This window comes from Drosophila pseudoobscura, chromosome X, assembly GCF_009870125.1.
Source record: "Drosophila pseudoobscura strain MV-25-SWS-2005 chromosome X, UCI_Dpse_MV25, whole genome shotgun sequence".
Classification (NCBI taxonomy): Eukaryota; Metazoa; Arthropoda; class Insecta; order Diptera; family Drosophilidae; genus Drosophila; species Drosophila pseudoobscura.
Window position 1 is genome coordinate 45616145 of NC_046683.1, and position 13244 is coordinate 45629388.

A 13244-nucleotide genomic window follows, 5' to 3' on the forward strand; every position below is an offset into this window, starting at 1 on the left:
ATTGAAATTGAAATTGACAAAAAATGGAAAACACTATCCACGAACAATTTGCATGTTTTGGCACAAAGGCAAAAAACAACATCCAAAAATTTATACGGTAACCGAGATATGGCGGCTTTTATTGGAATTACGATTAGACCAAAGGGACTTGGATCCGCCTGATCGGATCGGATCGGAGCGATCAGCATGATTTGCTATAAGGAATACTTATGAAAACTAAAACAAAACAAATTTAACACTAAGCTAATGCTCTACTCTAGCATACTTTTAGGCCTTTTTAGACAAAATTTTAACAATTCTTTCGGCTTTAAACGAAAATCGGAAAATCGAAAAATCGAAAATGGAAAATCGAAAAACGAACGAACACACACACACATACACAAAAACCTTTTGGCTTTAAATCAAAATTATGTTTAGTTTTAGTTAAAGAAACTAAATGGAATGGAAAAATTGATGGGAATGTTTATATCAAAGTAAATTATGGCAAATTATGCTATAATTCCAATAAAAGCAAAATTTAGACTGAATGTCGCTGTGATAAATGCAAAGTAAAAACAAAATGAAACGAAACGAAAACGAAAACAAAACCAAAACTAAAACATAAAACTTTTGTACATTTTTAGGCATAAAACAAAATTTAAAGCATACACTTAATCAAAAAAACAAAAAAAAAAAAACAAAACAAAAACATACCTTAGGCGCTATAAATTCTAGCATAAAGACTAACAACAAAATTTTGAAACGCTCCACAAAAGATTTGCAGGCCTCCAATGGAGTCCAGTGTCCTGGAACTGTCTGCAAATCGAAAATACTTTCCACCTTATTTACCATTTTCGTATGATTTGGGTTTCAGTTGTTTTTCTTTTTATATATGTACCTATCTTCTGTTTTCACGTTTTATTGAAGGATCGGATCGTTTTCGTAGTTGCAAACAAAATTCAAAGCGAAGAGAGAAGAGTACGAAGAAAGCTCCAAAAATGTGTAAGCCAGATGCTTCAGTGGAACCCAGGGAGAAGGGAGGAATACAGACCCAAGAGCACACCGGCCATGACAAACGACAAAATACCAGTATACATACCCACGAGTGTTTACTGTACTGATATACTGATCACGAATCGGAGAGACACGTCTCCCGATCGATGACTCAAAGCCTAGACAGACAAAGGGGCTACCACCTGACGAATAACCTAATATAACATAATAGAACAGCACAGAACAGAGCAGAGCAGAAACATACCATAGAAGAGCCTCGACAGATAGTTGAAGGAGAGACACATAAATACATAAATACATAGATACATAGATACATACATATAGAAAACGAGTGGCAGCAGGGGCCAGCAGATACCCCTGCTCGGCGCGACAAGAGAGACAAGTGAGAGAGAGAGACAGAAACAAAGTTACAAGCATACCTAACAACCAAACAATAGCCCAATTTAAATAACCAAGAGTACAAATACAAGTAATTTTTATAGCAGAAATTTTAATTGCAGTCTCAAAAAGCCATAATAATTAAACATAAGCAACAACGTGTACTATAAAGCGAACAGCCCAAAGACAAAACCACACCACACACCACACAACACGACACGACACAAGAAGCAAGCAAGCAAAGGCATGAATATGAACTATGAACTATGACAAACTTTGAACTTTGATCAAAATCAAGAAGGAGACAAAATCAGAGAGGAAAACGCGAAAGAAATTCGGAGCTCGAAAGCTGCTTTTCGACGACACACAACTCGACAAACCAGAAAGCAAAAACTCAAAAGAACAAACAAAACGACAAAAAGAAAAATCCTTTCTTCTTAAAAATTAATATAGTGAAAAATTATAATACCACAAGCAAAAGATAATGAACGAATGTCATGATAAAGAGATTAAGAAAATGAACACATGTTTCAGTATAATATTTGAGAGAAATGCTATCAAATTATTACCATTCCGGCTTACACTTCAGACTCAGACTCAGACTCATATTCAGATCCAGAGACAAACCAAAAATTCATAGTAAATGCCGAACAAACATACAAACAACAATGAATCAAACTCCAAAGGGGAAAGGTGTGGCATGGTGCATACCTCCATGCCGCACCGGATCCTGCCTGGGGGGGAATGCATTATAATTGAGTACAGCCGCTTTCTGCAATAGTGATAATAGTTTTTAAGTCAACCACCAAGCGTCAAAGCAACCATCAAACAAAAAACAACACAACAAACAAACAAGCAACAATTCAAATGAATCAGCAAACAGTAAGGGAACGAAACGATAGGAAATACATACACTTTCAAATAGAAACGGTAAGCATAATACTAATGATAACGATAATGATAATGATAATGATAATGATAATGATAATGATAATGACAATGATAATACTGAATTATAATAATACGATGCGATGCGATAATATTACGAAGCGATGAATGCCCATTGAACAGCTGTTTGATTTGATTTCAAATTGGAAAACAGAGACGGAGACGCAGACAGATGCATTTAACTCAAGTCTCCAAACGATTTTTAGTTAAATTCTCAAATATCACAAAGAAAATGGAGTTATAGAACGAACCCCAAGGGAGGGAAACAAAAATATTTGAATGGAATATTTGAATCGCTCCAAAATACACTCTAAATAAAGCAAAAGCAAAAGCAAAACCCAAATGTAAACCAAAAGCAAAGCAAAGAAATATAGCATATAGTGCATATGGAAAACCCTAAACTCTTATATTATATGTATGGTGTATTATATTTTTTAACGTATTTAATGCATACTCTCTATATATACGATATATCTACTTATATTTGAAGTAACCTTAAACAGTTTGTGCGAGCAGCCAGCCGAGGGAATAGGAAGAATTACATACACAGACCCGCAGACTATCCATATTACTGAATACTGAATTACTGAATATCAGTTGTAAAATAGCCCGAAGATAGAATAATCTCTGTTCCCCTCTTCAAAAGATGGAGGGAATCCGAAACAACAATAGCCTCGTTAGTTTATAATCAGATGATCAAGTTGATGAAATATCAGTGAAATATCTCTATACAAAATATTGCAAAAACGTCGAACATCTTGGTCCAAGCCAGGGTCCAGGCTCCAGGCTCCCGAGATTATTGAGGTTAACCACTAATTCATTTGGTTTCTCCTCAAATGGTTCTTCAATAATATCAATATAAATGGCACAGATTTAAAACATTAATGGAAGCCATGGCTGGCCAACAAATATCATTGATTTATCGTTCCCAGACAAGGCCAGACTCAGTCGGAGTCGGAACCGGAACCGGAACCCAGACACTGGCTGGACCAAAGGAATAGACTTTTTGCAGTACACACAATGTGCCCATAGAACAAGTAATTTATAACAGACAGAAATCAAACGATTTATTTATATGTATTATTATATATGTACGAACTGTTGTTTTTGCAACAGTAACAAGCCACAAACCACGAACCACAAACAAACATGAAATAGTACCGAAAATATTTTACAGAATTTTTACAATCAACAATAGTTACAGTACTTCGAAGAATTCAATCCAGCGAGCGGTTCGCAAACGAATGGAAAAATCAGCTAAACTAAACAGAAACAAAAAAATAGTAAAAGTCGATTTCCGAAAAGGATCGACGCAAAAGCCGAAAAAAATAAACCAAAACTGAGAAAATATAGTAACATTTTTTTTTTCAAAACGACATAAAAAAGGTACGCGTACGAGTACGAGTACGAGTACTAGTACTAGTATATTCGATTAAGTGTTAAGTGAAGTATGGAAATGCAAACAAATATTTTTAAAACTTGCGCTCGCCTAAGTGTAAAGCAGATTGGAGAAGAACCGAAGAAATGAAATCAATCGTCAGATACAGATACGATACGATACGATAAATTACGTAAATAAGTTCTGATTAGATCAGATACGATCAGATCAGATGAGAGAACGAACCGAACACAATTTGTTGTTATGTTGACATTTATTTGATGGGAATATGTATACGTTTGTAATTATTATGAACAATTGACAGGGACTACCATATAATAACTACCATAGAAATAATACTGAGCAGAGGCAATAGAAACAAATTTTATTTATGCAACAATCAGCGTCGCCGCCGACCCTGACCCTGATATGCACTTATTATTAATTATATACTCAACTAAAACTGAAACTGAAACTGAAACTGTACATAAACCAAAACCAAAAGCAAAACCAAAACCAAAATCACAAACTGCAAACTGCAACTGCAATAGTACCGACATAAGTAAATCAATTATTTTCCTCATTTTGCTAATGAATAGCTAATGCAACAGGAGGTACGTACTTAGGAGCGCAAAGAATCAGCAATCAGCAGAGGAGTTCAAGAGCAGTGTTCAAGTGCGATTAGAGTAACAGGAGCCGAGCGAGTCCCAGGAGTTCTTACTTTCAGTTGAACGCGACATATCCACAGACGAGTGAGAATATGATCCATATTCCAGCCCCACCATCCATCACCATCCCCACAACAACAACAACAACAACAACAAACACACAACCACCACGACACAAACACACACAACCTTAAATTTGAACCTTTTTATCAGAAAGTGAGAATGAGAATCGAATCGAAGACTTACACACACATTTGTTTGTTGAGCAGAAAGTTAATCAAAACCAAACCACAAATCAAACCACAAATCAAACCAAAACCAAACCAAAACCAAAACAGAAACAGAATCAAATCAAATAGAATCAAACAAGACAAAGCAATAGTGATACTAAACTGCCAGGATCAGGAGACGGAACACGTACCTGGCCTGGGTCAGCCATAAGCCATTAATTAACCAATAGCCTGATGCGAATGAGCAACAATAAACCGAACGAATCTCTTCATTTACAACAAATGCCACGGATACCGCGGGCAGCAACAGCAACCATAGTACAATAAAAATACATTTTTCTTATTGAGCGACTTTTATACAGCAAAACCAACCGCAACAGAAGCAGAAACAGAAACAGAAACCGAAACCGAAGCAGAAAACAATTGAATGAACAAGCAATAGAAGACAATGATGATTAGGGGATCCTGCAGGATGCAGTGCAGTGCAGGTCGAATGCGAATCAAAACGGGGATTACCCGACTAATACAAAGGCAATTTTAAGTATACATACAACAAACAGAGAGCAGGAGGAAGCAGTGTAGAGCAGAGCAGAGCAGAGCAGAGCAGCAACTATATACATATATTTTTTAAAGATGCAGCACTAACAATAGCTAAAAGATTGTTAAACATTTTTATATTTCAATTGTATGATTTCCCATTTATGTAATTGAGTGTAAAAAGAGAATTATACATACTATATAGATGAAGAAATACCAAAAACCAAAACCAAAACCAAAACAGAATCAGTGAAAAAACCAAACCAAAAAACCAAAAAATAATGAAAAAAATATATAGAAAACCTTTTTTTTTATATTACAAGAGACATAAAAAACAGAGGAGGATCAGAAACAAACGACAAACAGAACTACATAAATCTCACTTTCCTGGTAAAAAATCTAATCAATTGGTACAACAACTACAATTACAAATACAATTACAACAGCAGATTGCACGTGAATTAAACAATAAAACTGGCTACACAACAACAGCAACAGCATACGATGTTTATTCGAATTTTTGTTCGCATTTCGTTCGAATTTCTCCAATCATTTCACAATCTAAACCAATCTTTCGTTAATTGTCAAGTTTTCCAATCCTTTTTTTGTTTTGTTTTGCACACATCAACAAGAACAACAACAACAAGAACAACAACAACAACAACCAGAAAAGGCAACAACAATTTCAAAAGCAAAAACAACAAAAAAATATAAAAAATATATATCAAACATCAGGAACACACTGGCATGCAAGTTTCGGGACTCAAGTTTAAAAAATATTTGTGGCTAATCAAACAAACAAAAAAAACCATATTTATTGAAAGCATCTTAGTTTGGCTGAATCAAATATGAGGTTCATAATAAAAGATAAAGTATTTGGATATAACAAGCGAAATGAATGAAAGAAAATTATTCGGAAAGGGTATTTCCAATCAAAACTAGAGGGAGAACGTTTAAGCGAACCTTTAACGAGTGCATAACATATGTTTGAATCCTTGCAGAGGATGATCGTCAAGGAACCTTTGGCATCTGAACGAAAAAAGAAACACTTTAGAGATCAAAATCTAAAATAAAAAATGATGACTTGTCCAGAGGCAATCGAAGAAAAGAAAACATAAAAGAAAACAATACAGAAAAAGTAAATCGTAATAAGTGGCAAAATATCTTGAGGATAGAGTTACAAAAAGCAAACAAAAACACTTCTCGGCCCATTCCAAAGTATATATTCTCGGCAATACAAAGAAACAACTCTCGGCCTTTCAAAAATCAATCGATTATCGATTGCACAGACCACACAGTGAACACTCGAGGCAACTACTTAAAGGCAGTTCAAAAATTCAAATTCACATTAAATTACATTTTTCGGAGCAACAAAAACAGAATGAAAATTTGAATTTAAATTTAAGCCAAATGTATAAGCATCATTTTTTACATACAAATTAAGTAATACTAAAACTAAATACTTTAGGTAATAAATGTAAGAGAACGCGAATTGGGAAATCGAAAGCAAAAACCAAAAAGCAAAACGCAAAAAGCAAAAAACAAAAACGAAAACCAAACACCAAACACCAAAAAACAAACATTGATCAATTTCGAAAGTAATGAAAAATCGAAAGCTCGAGTGGAGCGAAACTAAAATACAATACAAATACGCAACAAAATTGATATATCAAGAGAATACAAATTACTAAAAATTCAAAATTTTAATTGTTGTAAGCAAACTAAAGAAAACTATATATACGAGCATATAACCAGAACCTTTCTTAAACTACCCCCAACCACAAGCCCACAAACCCACACCACACACGAGCTACACCGAGCACCCCACAACCCGCAAACACTTACCCCACAGCCACTTGCCCCACCAAAAACACGATCCCGGTAAATCTCGGACCCCACCCACAAAAGTACACACCCACCCACCCAACACATACACCCCATAAAAACACACACACACAGACACACACACACCTCTTCTGACCCACACACCACCAACACCTTCCATTGGTTTAGATTTTAAGCATAATTTTTAACGTAATCGTCAGCCAAAAAGAAAAACAAAACAAAACAAAAATAAAAAGAAAAGGCAAAAACCTATTGAGGCAGTCCAAAATTAATCGAAAACGAAAATACGATTTTAAGGCAAGCAAATCTTAATGCATCAAAAGCAAAATATTTAAGCGAAAGTCGTCGTCTAGTTTAATGTCGTCAAATTTTACTTTTTGTAATAATTAACATTAAATTAAAGTATATATTCTATAACACAAGAAAAAAGCAAAAGTACGAGTATTGTAAACGTCTATCGACCTACTAATTTCAAAAAACCAAAACCAAAAACAAAAACAACAAAAAAACAAGAATCCAAGCAAAATAACTCTGCAAACTAAAAAACAAAAAAAAAGCGAAAGCAAAAAGCATCCAATGCCACGGCATGTGCAACCAAAAAAAATAAAACCACAATGAATTTCCGGCATCAAAAATATAGAAACTACTTAAAATACGAACCTATATTATTATACAAGAAAATGATTTGAAATAAATTGAATCTTGTAATATAGCTTTCGTAGTTTTATTTAAACACCTGTAATTTTGGAAAAGATCTGGGCAACTGGTCAACACTGATCCGAACTGAGAGCTAGCCGGCTACCTAGCAGGTCAAATCGAACTTGACAACCCCGTCGTAATCCGGGCCAAACTCCATGATGGGCTCGCTTTTTAACGCCCGGTTGTAGGAGGATCTATATGTGGTCTGTGCCTTGCCGGCGAGATGGGCCAGTAGCTTCTCGCACTTGAAGAGCTTTTTATAGTTGTAGGTCCTGGTCAGATTGCCGAATGATTGCAGCATGTCAAGCTCGGGCTGGCGCTGAGGAGGGCCGCAGTTTCCGCTATCCAACTGCTTTTTCTTGAGGAACCGCTGGGGAAGCACTTCGTAGGTCAGGGTGGTGGTGGTGGTAAAATTCCGCGTCAGGGAGATGTGGTCCACTAAACTCAGGCTTGATGTCGAGTTTTTCCTTAAGTTCTGAAAGGCCTCCTGGCGCTGATCCGAGTAATTCTGGACCGTGTCTATCCCTGTGAAGGGCGCATTCGTGTAGGTCCGTTGGCTGACGGTCTGGTACTTCTCGCAGCCCTCCGGTGCTCTCACCCCTGGCACGGCGGCGTTGCTCTTCTCATCGATCTCATAGCGGCGCTCGGCCCAGTTGCCTATCAGCACCTCCTTGCCATACGGCGATGAGGCCATGTTACGCAGCAAGGACTTCTGGCCTGTGCTATGCATTCTACTGTTTTAATTTATCTGCGAGTCCAACTGGATGAAAACTATGTATACAAGTAAAAAATTCAGAACTATCAAAAACACTGAGTATTAAAGAGTAAACTAAGATTAAAGATAAACAAGTGAACACCGACCTACTATACACCCCCCACCTACTTGAAAAACTAGACAAGCTGAATTCGGTTGGCCAAAGATTTGGATGTATGTTTTTAGGTATGGTATTATACATTCTAAATATGGTATATATTATGCGTACTTTGAGACTGCGGACTCAATTTTAAGGCTCATCAAGTCGTCGTGCATGTTACAATTCATGAAAATAAACTTGCCGCGATCCTTCGTCTTGGTGTCGTTATCAGCGGTCGTCCACTCTCCCAGCCCCTGCTCGACGGGCTTTATTTTGATTTTGAAGTCCGTCATGTAGCTGGTAGCTCCACGATTTGGGCGTTCGCTGAGCAGCTTGCATCGAATTTTATTGCGTAGTAAACTGTTGTTGCCGTAACATTGTGTGGCATCGAGCTGGCTGGGCTGGTACCTCAGACCTGTCTTTTCCATCTGTAGGCACTCGTCCAGTCGCATCTTGGGCAGCATGTTGAACATCAGGGTGTTCATGGAGGTGTAGTTATTGAGGTACCGATCGTCATGGTCCAGTGGCTGGCGCGAGTTCTGCGATTCTTTGATCCCCTCCATGAGGTGCTTGCTTTCGATGTGATCGTATAGTGTTTCCTTTCTAGTGAAGGGCGTATACGTGGCTTGGCTGCATGTCTTGTGCCGTTCGCAAGCTTCCTCCGCCGTCAGTCCGGGGAGTATGGTGTTCCCGTTCCGTAAGTCCTTCTGATAGCGCTGATTGAACCAATTTCCGACCAACACATTGCTGCTGTAGGTCAGAGGTTTCTCCTTAGTGTAGGAGTGACGTTCGTCCTTCTCCTTATCCTTCTTCGAAAAGGCGTCCAGATCCGGTAACATGTTTAAAGTGTTTATAATGATATGTATGCTGAACTAGCAAAGAGGCTTAAATGATAGGAAACTCTGTGACACGTTCCAAGATCAGAGAATCGAAAAGGTAAACTGATGAATAATATATAATACTCCTGGGATATAAAGTGCCTGGTGTTACTTTCATAATAAATTCAAATTCAAACTAGGCCGCCAAACTAAGGATCGAAAGGAGAATACACGAGAAAATATAAGTGTAGAAATTATAAACACTACATGTATAAATATAGTTAATATGTATATAACATACTAAGAACGCGGAGACCGCAACTCTTCATTTATACCCGATAGATATGGTCACTCTCTATGATTGTGTGTTTTTAGTTATTTCGTATCTTCAATATTGCCACAGATTTTCGCTCTTTGCGGGGGCGGAAGTAAGCGGTGAAGTCCTGATATGAAATGTCGTTACTCTAGCTCTTATAGTCTTTGGACACTAGGCGCTGATAGGGACGGACAGACAGGGCTCAATGGACTCGGCTATTGATGCTGATCAGGAATATATATACTTTATGGGGTCGGAAACTATTCCTTCTGGACGTTACACACATCCATTTTCACCACAAATCTAATATACCCCTATCCTCGTTTTGAGAATCGGGTACAGAAATCGAAAAAAAACAGTATAAAGAATGAACCAAAACAGAAAGACTCACCTGTTCCCATACTTCAATAGGTAAGCGTTGAATATTATTTGATGTTCCCTTTTGCTGCGTTGTTTTGTTCTTGATTTTGTTGACCGCTTTGAATGAGTGACCTTAGGGGAAGCTGTAAGCTGTGATAAGACGGCAAGGCTCCGCTTAGTAACCGGCCTTCGTTTCTGCTCGTAGATGGACAAACTGTTTGCCGCTCTCACTTTAAGCCTTTCACTAACTTTTTGGTCATTAAGCCTTGTACTGCTTTCCGCTCTTTATATTGTTCTTGCGGTTAATTTTTTTTCTTTCGCACTTTCACTCACTTTTCGACCATTTACGTTTGCACTGCTTATTTCCTTGCACTGCTTATCGCTTTGTACTCCTTACTGTCTTGCACTCTTGCTCAGTTGCTTTTGATCTGTCTCTCACTATTGTCCATTTAGCATTCTCCCGCTCATTATATTGTTCTTGCGGCACATATTTTCTTTTTCACTCGCACTTTCACACAGTATTTGCCGCATTTCGCCTTGCACTTTTCACTTGATTTGCATTTAGACTCGCGCGCACCTCTACGCGCGATTTTATTGACCGCTTTGAGTGAGGGAGGGGGAAAAATACAAGCTTCGATAAGAGGGCGGTGAGAGGAGTACAGCAGAGCTGCGTGGGAGTTATTTCTCTGATAGTTCCCGCTCGCTGTTAAAGTTTACATGCCTCTATAATAACACTTCTTTCTTTCTCTGTTAGCTCCTTGCCCAATCTGTGGAGAGGCCGGTCGAGGCCGATCGCGAGTTTATGTAAGCATAATCTAAAACACACCACTAGATTTTCATAGATATCCAGGTATTAAGCGGCTGACAACATTTTAAATTAGAATTTAAATGAGACCGCCAAATGTTGGTTCTCCAGTCGAAGGCTGCCAGACTACTAAAGAAAGGTTCACAGCTGCATCTCTGCTTCCGATATGTTCCGCCTATCACACAAAAATATCACCTACAAAAAATATATATCGATAAGTCAATTCAAGCATGTATGGAATTTTGTGTACGTTTCTATATATTTGGAATATCGAAATCGGAATATCAAAGACACTTCACGAATGTTATGAAACTGGAAGAAGTTTAGCGCAGTTCAGGTGAAAGTAAGTAGAGAAGATAGATCTACAAGAATAATTACAAACAGTATTATTTTCCAAGTTGTGCAGCTTTTTAAATAAAGCGGGGATTTTGTATCGGTATATATCGGACAACAACAGGCAAAAACAGCCAAGGCAACCTTGGTTTTATTTTTCTTCAAGGTATATTGAGCAAATGGGGTGGATTTTACCTTGCATGCGTTGCATTTTCAGTGCCGTTCAGCCTCTCTGCCCGTTCTGGCCATACCCTTTTTTTCCTTTCATTATGTAGCAAACGTGTAGAATATTTATTAGAATATTATCGATAAATCCATCAATCAATTTACAAGAAATAACAAAAACAATGGTGAGAAATCTGAAATAAATTTATATACAATGCTAATTGAACTTTTCCTCGTTGCCATCAGCTCTTCTACTCGTTCTTCAAATCTCTGGTGGGCAAGGAAGTCGTCGTCGAGCTGAAAAATGACCTCAGGTGAGTGTGGTTCCTGTGCATTTGTCGCGTGGAACCGGCCGCCGAAATCATGCATCTTCTTCTCCCTCCAATCAACAATCCATCCACAGTATATGCGGCACTCTGCACTCCGTGGACCAGTATCTGAATATAAAGCTAACGGACATCAGTGTGACGGATCCAGACAAATATCCGCACATGCTCAGCGTAAAGAACTGCTTCATCCGAGGCTCTGTCGTCCGCTACGTCCAGCTGCCCGGCGAGGAGGTAGACACCCAGCTGCTGCAAGACGCCGCGCGCAAAGAGGCCGTGGTTAGCACGCGGTAGAAACATCCCTTTGCGGCACGCTCACCTCAGTCCAGCTCCTCTGGGCGTTTTTTTTTTTTTGTTTGTGTACTTCAAGGCTTTTATTACATATATTCATGTGCTCCCGCCCTATACCTAAGTGAAACATTTGCCATAGCAAATGAAGAAATTTAATACAAAAATAATAGAACCACTCAACACGTAAGACACTGCATTTAGCTATACGCATTAGAAATTGTATTTTCCAAAATTTTCCAAATTGAGCAGGAGAAGATGCATTCAACGCAATAGAAAAACACTTAACGAAACCTAGGGCGCAGAGGAGTGCTTAAAGTACCACTAAATGTACATGCATACATATACATATACATATTTATGTTAACGATAGTGCTCGTGGGCAGCACAATGAATCCATTTATGTGAGTTATTTACGGCTCATCAATTTCTGATGAGTCAAGCCTGAGGTTTCGGGTAGACCACGGAAGTCTTTCGATTTTATGTTGATATGCCGCGAAGGCAATGGCGTTCCATGCTCGAATGGCGACCGTGGGTCGCAGCTCCTCCGCTCAGTTTGCGTCATGTTGATAATGGCCAAAGGAATGGCTCCATAAAATTGTATAATTGCTGTGACGATGTCCCGTCTACTCCCAGTAGGTCATGTATGAACACAGTAGAATGGTATCTACCGACAAAAAGACTCAAATGTCTCGATTAATGTATGTACGTATATTTCGCATTTTACGATTGGGCCTTTTGTATTGCTTTCAAACTGCTACCAAATGGCGGCTGTCACAGCCATGACTGTCCGTCCTCAGGCATTGGAATTGGCATTGGCATTGTCACTGTGATGCTTCGTCGAGTAGGACCCACTAGGACAGCAAAAACAGCAGTTTTTGGCTATGCCAATAAAATGGAGAGGAGCAGCGGAATGTTTTTAATTCCTGGGGACCCCCGCTCCACTCCCCTCCACTCCACCAATACTCGTACCTAATACGGGCCGTTAAGTGCGGTCCCTTTCCGCTATCCATCCGTTCCCAGAATTGCTTTGTTTGAAAGAATGCGTACTAAAAATGAAATACTCGTTCGTAAAACATTTCTGTGCACTCGATGCTTACGGCATTTACATTAAAGACTGCTGGACCCAGGCAATACACACTGGGTGAAAAATCGTGCAATCAAAAGTTGTACGAGGCAGAGAAGTCGCCGTCTGACTGCGCATAATTGACTTGGGAACGGGGCATGGGGTTTGCTTGGGCCTAGCTAGGGCCTTGCTTGGGCCAGGACGAGAAAAACATTTTCGGCCATCGCCCCGCTCCCT

At 38.7% G+C, this 13244-nt stretch overlaps 2 protein-coding genes across 2 annotated transcripts; one reads left to right on the top strand and one right to left on the bottom strand.

Moving 5' to 3' along the window:
* Window positions 1-7672: 7672 nt before the first annotated feature.
* On the bottom strand, window positions 7673-8508 carry LOC4813659 (uncharacterized). The gene has a single exon (XM_001353349.4). It carries the CDS (start codon window positions 8404-8406, stop codon window positions 7780-7782), a length of 627 nt encoding a protein of 208 aa, XP_001353385.2. The 5' UTR covers window positions 8407-8508; the 3' UTR covers window positions 7673-7779.
* A 2852-nt stretch (window positions 8509-11360) lies between these two features.
* LOC4813061 (U6 snRNA-associated Sm-like protein LSm2) lies at window positions 11361-12131 on the top strand. Its single transcript, XM_001353350.3, has 3 exons — window positions 11361-11512; window positions 11574-11641; window positions 11731-12131. The coding sequence occupies exons 1-3, from the start codon at window positions 11510-11512 to the stop codon at window positions 11945-11947; spliced, it is 288 nt and encodes a 95-aa protein (XP_001353386.1). The 5' UTR covers window positions 11361-11509; the 3' UTR covers window positions 11948-12131.
* The last annotated feature ends 1113 nt before the right edge of the window (window positions 12132-13244 follow it).

Coding starts and splice junctions, on each gene's coding strand:
- LOC4813659 (XM_001353349.4), bottom strand. CDS start 8,406: ATGCATAGCACAGGCCAGAAGTCCTTGCTGCGTAACATGGCCTCATCG.
- LOC4813061 (XM_001353350.3), top strand. Junction 11,642..11,730: donor GAGCTGAAAAATGACCTCAG/GTGAGTGTGGTT, acceptor ATCCATCCACAG/TATATGCGGCACTCTGCACT.